The following is a 9908-nucleotide window of genomic DNA, read 5'->3' as shown; positions in this document are numbered from 1 at the left end:
ACAAAAAAATACTTAGAAATACATTTGATAAAACATGTAGGACTTATACACTGAAAATTTCAAAACATTGTTGACATAAATTAATAAATGAAAGAACACCCAATGTTCATGTTATGTAATAGTGTTAAAATGCAATTCTCCCAAAATTGATCTACAGATTCAGCACAATCCTTGTCAAAATCCCTTTTTTTTTTTTGAAACCATTGGCAAACTAATCCTAAAATTCATATGGAAATGCAAGAAACTACAGTAGCCAAAATAATCTTGAAAATGGCGCAGTCCCTTTTGAAAATAACCTGGGAGTTCCTCAAAGATTGAGTTAATATATGATTCAGCACTTCCATTCCTAGGTGTCTACCCAAGAGAAGTGGGAACATGTTCACACAGAAACTTGTACACAGATGTTTGTAGTATCATTATTTATAATAGTCGAGAGGTAGAAACTACTCAAATGTTCATTAATTAATGAAAGGATAATCATGTGTGATGTATCAATATAATGTACTATTACTTGACCATAACAAAGGCATTCAGTGCTGATCCATGTTACAGCATGGATGAGCCTAGAAAACATTATGCTCAGTGAAAGAAGCCACTCATGAAAGACCACATATTGTATGATTTCATTTATATAAAATATCAAAAATAGGCTTATCTTTAGAGACAGAAAGTAGGTAGATGGTTACCTGGGGGCAGGGAAAGAGTAAGGGGAAGCGGGGAAAAGGGTCAAGGGAGCGATTGGGAGGGGATGATAGCTGAAGGACACAGGGTTTCTTCTAGGAGTGATAAAAATGTCCAAATGATGGTGGTGATTGTTGCACAACTCTGTGAATATACTAAAGACCACTGAATGGTACCTTAAAGGAGTGAACTGTTGGATAATGAATTAAGTCTCAATAAAGCTGCTAAAAGAAGAAGAACCAGGAAAAAGAAACCCAGTACCAAACAACGTAGGTTTAACTCTCATCTTTGCCCCTGACTGTGTAACTCTGGCAACGTTTCACTTCTCCATGCCATAGTTTCCCCACAGAAAAATAGAGAAAAATAGTAGTTCCTGCCTCACAGGGTTGTTGTAAGGATTAAAAGAGTCAATACATGTAAAATACTTAGGATTAGTGTCTGGTTTTTTAAAAAAAGTTATTTATTATACTCGAAGTTATCCAAGAAGCCACTGCACACATACTTCACCTATCACTCCATCACTGTAAATAATAATACACATAATTATTGTAAACAATAACAAATAATACATGATTCTTTGGAATCATTCAAAGCATTTTAGAAATTAGGTGCCTTATTGATTTTGGATTTTTAAGTCTTGGTCATTTTTCCTAATGGCATTCATAGAAATTGTTCAAAACGTTCCTGTTTCATGGGTTGGAGTGAGGAACGCAGACCAGTTAGTCAAACTTCCTAGGAACGTACGAAGAAATTGTGCAGGAGAGGGAGGGGACAAAACAGACAAATGTAAATCCAGCCAGCCCTGCAAACCTGGAAGGATGGGTACATTTTTGCGTTCAAAAACCAATCTTCTGCAGAGGACAAGACAGCTGCATACAGGAAGACACAACACTCGTGGAGGCTGACTCCACAGCCTCGTTCCGTGTCCTCTTCCGTAAGGTGAGAATAACCCGCGCCAAGCCAGCAGGCCTCACTAGACCACACTGGGGTCCCGAGCCTACATTCTCTTTTGTGTGCGTGTCTGTACACCTGACTCCCAATTCAGTGCTCCTTCCTCATAGCCTTGCTCTCTGGCTCTATTCGTGATGCTGTTTGAAAGCACAGGTGGCGCGCTCGTCCCGTGGGCAACTCACGTAGGGAGGGGTGGAAACCGGAAGTAAATACGTCCCAAAGCTCAGCGACGTCTCTCCGTCCTTCACGTCACTGTTTCCTAGACAAGAACGCCTTTCGCCTAGTTTGACCCTCCAGGCTTCCCATCACATAGCCTCAGGCGCATGCGCGGAAGTACCCTGACCTTCTATACTCCTGTTTCTGCTCCCCTGACCATGGCGGCTCGCGGCGTCGGGCTATTGACCCGCTTGCCGCTCTGTGCCCGGAGAAGAAGTCGCATCCAGCGTCCTATCCTCAGGCGTTTCAGTTGCCCAGGGACTGTGGCCGAAGACTTCAGGAGGGAAGAGCAGCCGTCGGGGAGCGTGGAGACAGGTGATGGCGCGTGGCCGGCTTGCTGGTATTCTGTGCCGCCGGCGAGGGAAGGAAGGGTCTCGAGTTAGCGGGCCCGTGGGAGCGGCCGGGGACCAGTGGCGAGAGGGTGGCGTTGTGTCTCGGCTTCCGATTTTACTGGGGTACCAGGGTCGCTAGCGAGACTGACGTAAGAGTGAGGTGTGTGATACAGTCGTAAAACTGTGTAGATCTCTGGGAAGTTCAGGGCAAGAACACAATTTGCTGGCAAAAGTGTCCCCAGTAGTAACAGCATTGCCGCACATGAGTCGGATGCTTCCTCATTCACATGTATTCTGATTTGGATGCATGAAGTTGTTGCTGGAGGCCGGGTGTCGTGAAACCTGATGCGTCCTCAGGATTCCTGGCTCCTGCAGGCAGGGCTCCGCCGATTAAATTTACTGCCGTTAACTTTATTCTTTTAGCCATTTTGAGCCAAATCAATCTGATAACGAGTTTGCATCCGTTGAAACAGACTGTTGTCCTGCGGATGTCCTAACATGTTTTGTTTTGACTGGGCGCGGTGGCTCACGCCTGTAATTCCAGCACTTGGGGAGGCGGAGGTGAGAGCACTGCCTGAGCCCAGGAGTTCAAGACCTCGTCTCTACAAAAAAAAAAAAAAAAAAGTTACCTGGGCGTGGTGGTGCACGTCTGTAGTTTCAGCTGTTTGGAAGACTGAGGCGAAGGATCGCCTGAGCCCAGCAGGTCGAGGCTGCTGTGGCCGTGAGCATGCCACTGCACTTTAGCCTGGGCGACAGAGTAGACTCCAACTCAAAAAGAAAAGAATTATGTTTTGTGTGAGTGTGTTTTGAGAAAGCCACTATTACTGAACCCCTCTTGGGCAACAGAGTAGACTCCAACTCACAAAAACAGAATTATGTTTTGTGTGAGTGTGTTTTGAGAAAGCCACTATTACTGAACCCCTCTTGTGACCCAAGAGCTTGTGTATAGTATTTAAAGTTCTTAAAGCAATCTCTTAGGAAATGAATCACTGTCTCCATTTTACAGATATAGAAAGAGTCTCAAACAGCTAAATAACTTGTGCAAGGAAAGCTCAGTTAATTTAGACCTTGAGTCAGGTTTTCAAACAAAATGTATTGGTTTCTACTATTTCTTGGAGCTACAGTTTTTATAGTTTTAAGAAATGAAGTTATTTCTGGGAACAGTTCTTAAGTATGCTAAACAAGTAAATTACCCTAAAATAAATTCCTGTCTTCATCAGACTATATGACAGACTCATATCAACAAAAAGTGAGAAATACTACTTTATGTGGCGTTAATTGAGGCACTAATTGAATTGTATTTAGTAGAAGCTGCTTCTGTTGATAATTTCTAAGTAACTGGAAATTTGAGTAAGGATTCTGCCAAAGAATCTATTGTAATTTAATATTTGTATGAAGGTTTAAGAGAGCTTTTTCATATGTTCTTTGAGACATAAAACAAATCAGTGGAATAGGTATGAAGGAGTTATTACTCTCATTGTATAGATAAAGAAACAGGCTAGTTTAAGTGAGTAGTTCATACTTATACATCTGTTCATTTGCAAAGATAAGAATATGATTGATTCCACAGCTATACTCTTCACTTTGCTGTTTTTCTTTTTTAAGGAAATATTTCATTTTGCATCATTAGGATAATATAACTAACTAAATATTCAGGGACTCTTCTGGGGCATAACAAGTAACAATATTCTCATTTGAATTTCTCTACCATTTTATTTAAAAGAAATGTTTTTTAAAAAGCAGGATTTATTGAGAGGACAGAAAAGCTCCCACAGTGGGAGGGGACCTGAGGGCGTTGCCCTTTCTACCACTTGGAAAAAAAGAAGATAACTACACCTTATACTCAGTTTAGTGTTCTAAGCTCACTCTTCTACGTGAGGATTTTAGTGTTGGGGGTGATGATTGCCAGCAGCTTTATGTTCACATCCTTACAGTTTTCTCCAAAGGGAAGAATAAAATACTCTTTTACCTGAATTTGAAAAATTCTAAGAAAGAGCTTTTGGTTGATTCCTTTTGGACCAAGATAAAGTATCCAAAATAGTCTGATATCCTGACCTATCTGATGGGATAGGGTAAGTGTGAGAGCTCCACTGCAACCACATAGAGTGACTTTTTACAAGGAGTGTGCTGTAACCAGAACAAGGGGGGATATATGCAAGGCAGCCAAACAACCACACAACTCTCCAGGAGGCTACTCCACTTAGTAGAGTTTTACTTTGCAATTTTTTGCCTATAATGATGCCTGCCCTACTTACCTTAAAAAGCTACTGTGAAATGCAAAAGAGAGTATATATGTAGTAGCAGGTGGGAAACTGTAAAGTGCTGCTTAAAGAAAAGGTGCTGTGTTATATTTGAAGACTGCTCAGCTCCCGGGTTCTCATTACCTTTTTTCCCCAAGCTGTAAATCCCCATTTTTACCTGTAATAATTCTCTACTTGAGTTTCTAGACTTTAAGTTTCTCCTCTCTGGATGTTCCCTGGTGCATGAAGATTCTTCATATCTGTTATGTCCAGAGCAGGACATACACTCCATGTGGCCTGACCAGTAAATAGCAAAGAACTGTTACTACCCCTGAACTTGGATTTTTAAAAACATTTTAATAAAGCCTGGTATTTTACATATATGTGTTCATTCTCTTTCTGTCCTTGGAAGTTAAGACATTCCTTTGATGCATTTTGAGTTTCATCAAATCAAACATCCGGGCCTCTTTTGTAGTAATACTGCTAGGTTATTTTTTCCCCTATTATGTGCATGTGTCTTTGTTTTTAATTCTAAATGCAACATGGCATTCAGTCTTTTTTTATGTTAGTTTAGGCTTACAATATTATATTATCAAGACCATTCCAGATTTCATTATCGTAAAATATTAGCACTTATTAGTTTTTCCTCTCAACTTTGAGTCATATATAGGTTTGGTAAGCCTTTTGTGAGGCAGTGAACTTAAACTGCCTCATCTTTTCACCCCCTCCTTCAAATGTCGACATCATTCTTACCTACTGTTGTTCAAGTCTTTAGATTCTACCTCTCCCATCTTCTTAAGCACATTCTTCCATCTTTTATCAACATTCCTGTCTCAAATTCAGTTCCTGCTCTTCCCCAGCCATACATCTGCAAGGATATATTTGCATAAATGTACAAAGACATTGTACCTCAGATGACATTACAGTATTGTTGGTGATAGTTAAAAATGGTAAACCACCTAAATATTTATCACTAGAAGATTGATAAATACATATACAAGAATACTTAACACAATTATTACAATAAATAAGGTAAACACATATCTGTTGATAATGGAAAGTCTTCAGTGTATGAAACATTTTAAAGAATGTTAGGGAATAGAATGTTTAGTATGATTTCAGTAGTTTCAATCATGTAAAAGTGTTCATAGATACACTTGTATATCCTTATCTATGCCTTGGAAATGTTTAGAAAGATTCAGTACCAAAACTTAATGGTTGTCTATTTTTTTTTTTTTTTTACTGTGAATATACTTTATTTAGTTATATTTGCTTACAACTGAAACTCTGGGAATTCAAAATTAACATCCTTGCCCGTGAGCTTCTTGTAGACACCAGAAAAAGTTTCTACCTTGTGCTCCACGTTGTTCTGCTGTGCTCTGTCCAAGTGCACCTTGATGAGCCGGCTGCCATCCAGCTTCACGCGGATTCTTTTGCCCACAATTTCACTTGGGAAGACCAAGTCCTCAAGGATGGCGTCATGCACAGCTGTCAGAGTACGGCTCCTGGGACGCTTTTGCTTATTTTTTGTGCGGCTTTTTCGAGTTGGCTTAGGCAGAATTCTCCTCTGAGCAATAAAGACAACATGCTTCCCGCTGAACTTTTTCTCCAATTCACGTACTAGCCGGACTTGGATTTTTTGGAAAGACTTCAGTTGAGGAACGGGAACAAAGATTATGATAGCTTTCCGACCACCACCAACTTCAATTTCCTTGGCCGCTGTTATGTTGAGCTCCCTGAGCTGCGCCTTAAGGTCCGAATTCATCTCCAGCTCCAGGAGAGCCTGGGAGATGCCAGACTCGAACTCATCTGGCTTCTCGCCATTGGGCTTCACGATCTTGGCGCTCGAGCTGAACATGGCCTTCTCCTTGCTGAGCACCGGTTTAGGAAGAGGCCGAAGCCTCGCGAGAGCTCGTCAAATCCCCATGGTTGTCTATTATTAGAGTAAGAGGACAAGAGGAGGATTTATACTTTTTACAAGTTTACACTGTTTGACTTTACTTTTACAATAAGCAATTGGACATCAGTCTAGGTTCAAAGTAAAAATCAGGGACAAGAAGGTTTAGGTGGTAATTACAACTGAAAAATTAGCGAGGTGGTCTGGGCAGAGCCTATAGCACAAGAAGCAAAGGAAATGGGGACCAACTGGCAGAAAGATGGTCAATAGACTGATGTCAAGTAGAATAGTCCCTGTCCTCAGCACGGAAGAAGATATTCTTCCATATTGTTAAGTAAATATAACACTCTTTCATAGATATTAAAGGGAGGTAATACAGAGGTGGAAGCGATTCTGTCATGGAGAGTCAGAAGTCTTCACAGACCTGAGCAAGATTTGGAGGCTGAATGGGAGTTTGCCAGACAGAAAATGAGAAGGTGGGCATTCTGAGCAAGGAAAGACAGAAAGTTTATAGTGCGCGACAGTGTTGTGTATGTGGAATGCCATATGTGAAAAGTGCAAAGGGAAGAAGTAGTAGAAATTGACACGGAACTGGGGAGATGCGACATGGTGCCAACAACTCTTTTACCTGTGCTATGGAGTTTAGACTTGATCTTAAAAGCATCGGGGAAGCTGTTAAAGGATTTTAGGCAGGGAAGTCAAAGAGTAAGATTTTTAAAAAGACCATTTTGTAAATGTCACCTTGGCAGCAGTATGGAGAATGGCTTTGAGAAAGACAGAATTAAAGTGAATGAGGCTAGTTTAGGAGTCAGGTGGTTGTGATACTGACCTGAAATAAGAGACTGATGTTAAGCAGTTGACATCGGGAATGGAGGAGAGGGCACATACTTAAGAGATGTGTTTTCTCCATCTAGTGCAGCAGGCATAGGAGAGGTGTCCAGTGCATGTTCTTGACCACTTGTTAAAAATGTTGAGTGACTCAGGTTCAGTAATTCTCTGGTATGCCATTAGAGACTTGCCCGTAGGCTGACACTAATGAACACAGTTGAGGGATCAGACAGTTCTTATTGTCATTAAGCTGTATTTCTGTATCTTGCCCATGAAGATTTCTTGGAGTTGGCTACATTAAGATAGTGTGTTCGGAGTATTTCCTTGATCTGCCAATTTTACAACATTTTGGAAGAAAATGAGGCTACGGTTTTCTGCTGATTTCCATATATAATTTACATTTTCTGATTTATTTATTTATTTATTTATTTTCTTGAGTTGGCGTCTCTGCCACCCAGTCTGGAATGCAGTGACACAAATCATGGCGTACCGCAACCTTGACCTTCCTGGCTCAGGCAGTTCTTCTGTCTCAACTTCCCAGGTAGCAGGACTACAGGCATGTACCGTCATGCCTGGCTAATATTTTAATTTTTTTGTAGAGACTAGGTCTTGCTATGTTGCACAGGCTGGTCTCAAACTCCTGGGCCAAAAAATCCTCCCTCCTTGGCCTCCCAAAGTGCTGGGATTATAGGCATGAGCCACTGCACCTGTCCTGTTCTCTTTAATTTCGTTGGAATTTTGTCGAGTGTATTGGTATTATATTTTGTGGATTATAATTTTTAGAGTCTGTCTTTCCAGGTGTTTTAAACAAGCACATTAAGCTACCCAACTGGAAGTTAAATATCTTAGAAGAAAATGAGTTATTAACATTCACTTTTTGACTGTCTCTTTTTGTTCACTTCTTGACTTGAATGATTTTTTTTCTTTATACTTAGTTCATGCATTGGTCTATCCATTGTCACTAGTGGGTTATTAATATTTAATTATAGATTATCACGATTCTTGTCTTCATTCCCCGTAATGAAGACCCCTTTCTTTCCTATCATGAGCTCTTCATGGGCTGCAACTTTTAAATTCTTTGATTTCCCTGTGACACAGAGCATATGATAGTTGGTAATTTGGTGTTAAGATCAAAACCCTTGACTAAGAAAAACTCCTTAATAACTTACTTCAGTACATTGAACTTTTTTTTTTTTTTTGAGTTGGAGTCTCACTCAGTCGCCCACACGAGTGCAGTGGCTGCTCCCGGCCACCGCAGCCTTGACCTGCTGGACTCCGGCAATCCTTTCGCCTCAGCCTTCCGAGTAGCTGGAACTACAGGCGCGTGCTACCACGCCCGGTTAATTTTTGATTTATTGTAGAGATGAGGTCTTGCCAAGTTGCCCAGGCAGCTCTCGAACCCTCAGGCTCAGGCAATCCACTCACCTCAGTCTCCCAAAGCGCAGGATTACAGGCTGAGCCACCGAGCCCGGTTGGTACATTGAACTTCTAAAGTCATTTTCTCATTATACTCAAAATTGTAATAATTATTTTAGGATTTGGAATGTTAAAATTTGTACATGTTTGTGCATATTTGTGTAAGTACTAATTGAGTGATTTTCCTTTCTTGGTTTTGCTTTTAAAATTTTTGAAACTCTGTTTTCAGCATTATGCATCAAGTATAGTACATCAAAATGGAGGTGGACAGTTCACAGGAAAGTAGTCAAATGAACATTGAAAGTACGGTAGCCTCCACTTAGCCGTGTTTTTACTTTCCGCAGTTTCAGATACCCATGGTCAACTGTGGTCCGAAAATGGATGGCAACTGTACAAAATAAGATAATTTTAGAGACAGAGAGAGGCCACATTCACATAACTTTTATTTGCAGTATATTGTTAGGATTGTTCTATTTCATTATTAGTTATTGTTAATCTCTTAATGTTACTAATTTATAATTTAAACTTTATTACAGGTATGTATTATGTATAGTATATAGCACTGTGTAGTATATATGTGTATAGTATATGTATGCATGATGTATGTATATTTTACTATATAGGGTTCTGTACTGTTCAAAGTTTTTTTTCTTTTTGAGTTGGAGTCTCACTCTGTTGCCCAGGCTGGAGGGCCATGGCTCACTCATGGCCACCCCAGTGTTGACTTGCTGGGCTTCGGTGATCCTTCCGCCTCAGCCTTTCAAGTAGCCGGAACTACGGGTGCACGCTACCATGCCCAGCTAATTTTTGATTTATTGTGGAGACGAGCCTGGGCTAGTTTTGGACCTGTGGGATCAGGCAATCCACTCATCTTGGCCTCCCAAAGTGCTGGGATTATAGGCTGAGCCACTGAGCCTGGCCTATTCAAGGTTTTAGGCATCTGCTAGCAGTTTTTGACTGTATTCCTTGTTGAAAAGAAGGGGCTTCAATAGTATAGTTTAACCTTTGTAAAGGAAGAGAAGAAAAAAAGATACAAGATTAGGGTGAAGCTGCTTTTAGTTATATATAAAAAATCTTTCTATACCTTATCAATTAATGTTTTACATTTTTAAAAAAATTTTATTTTCAAGATGTGGGGTACAGTTCAGGATTAGGTAGATAAGTGGTCATTGTACAGGTAAAGTTTAGGCCTCCCTGTGGTCCCCACTTCACCTGATTTGAGATCAGGTACCCTTATTGATGTTATGTGCCCCCCTCCCCCCACAGTGTCCCATTACTTCCAATCCCTTTCTTTTTTTTTTTTTTGAGTTGGAATCTCACTCTGTTGCCCAGACTGGAGTGCAGTGG

At 40.6% G+C, this 9908-nt stretch overlaps 2 protein-coding genes across 4 annotated transcripts in view; one reads left to right on the top strand and one right to left on the bottom strand.

The window, feature by feature from the left end:
- Window positions 1-1998: 1998 nt before the first annotated feature.
- Window positions 1999-9908, top strand: part of MTPAP (mitochondrial poly(A) polymerase) — a 35542-nt gene continuing 27632 nt past the window's right edge. Inside the window, exon 1 of the mRNA XM_008073832.1 lies at window positions 1999-2163. Coding sequence (XP_008072023.1) covers window positions 2007-2163 — 157 coding nt within the window. The 5' untranslated portion in view covers window positions 1999-2006. The remainder of the gene's footprint in view (window positions 2164-9908) is intronic.
- On the bottom strand, window positions 5646-6342 carry LOC103276428 (40S ribosomal protein S7). 3 transcript variants are annotated; one of them, XM_021706887.1, is made up of 2 exons: window positions 6042-6334; window positions 5646-6005 (listed from the first exon to the last, which is right to left on the bottom strand). In XM_021706887.1, exons 1-2 carry the CDS (start codon window positions 6276-6278, stop codon window positions 5694-5696), a joined length of 549 nt encoding a protein of 182 aa, XP_021562562.1. In that variant the 5' UTR covers window positions 6279-6334; the 3' UTR covers window positions 5646-5693. The 3 variants fall into 3 exon arrangements, with proteins under 3 accessions (XP_021562562.1, XP_021562563.1, XP_008072022.1); XM_021706888.1 differs by having other exon boundaries at window positions 5646-6131; window positions 6204-6283; XM_008073831.1 differs by having other exon boundaries at window positions 5646-6342.

Source organism: Carlito syrichta, unplaced genomic scaffold (assembly GCF_000164805.1).
Source record: "Carlito syrichta isolate Samal-C Ts95f unplaced genomic scaffold, Tarsius_syrichta-2.0.1 Scaffold316192, whole genome shotgun sequence".
NCBI classification, from domain to species: domain Eukaryota; kingdom Metazoa; phylum Chordata; class Mammalia; order Primates; family Tarsiidae; genus Carlito; species Carlito syrichta.
This window is presented reverse-complemented; position numbering and strand designations above follow the sequence as displayed.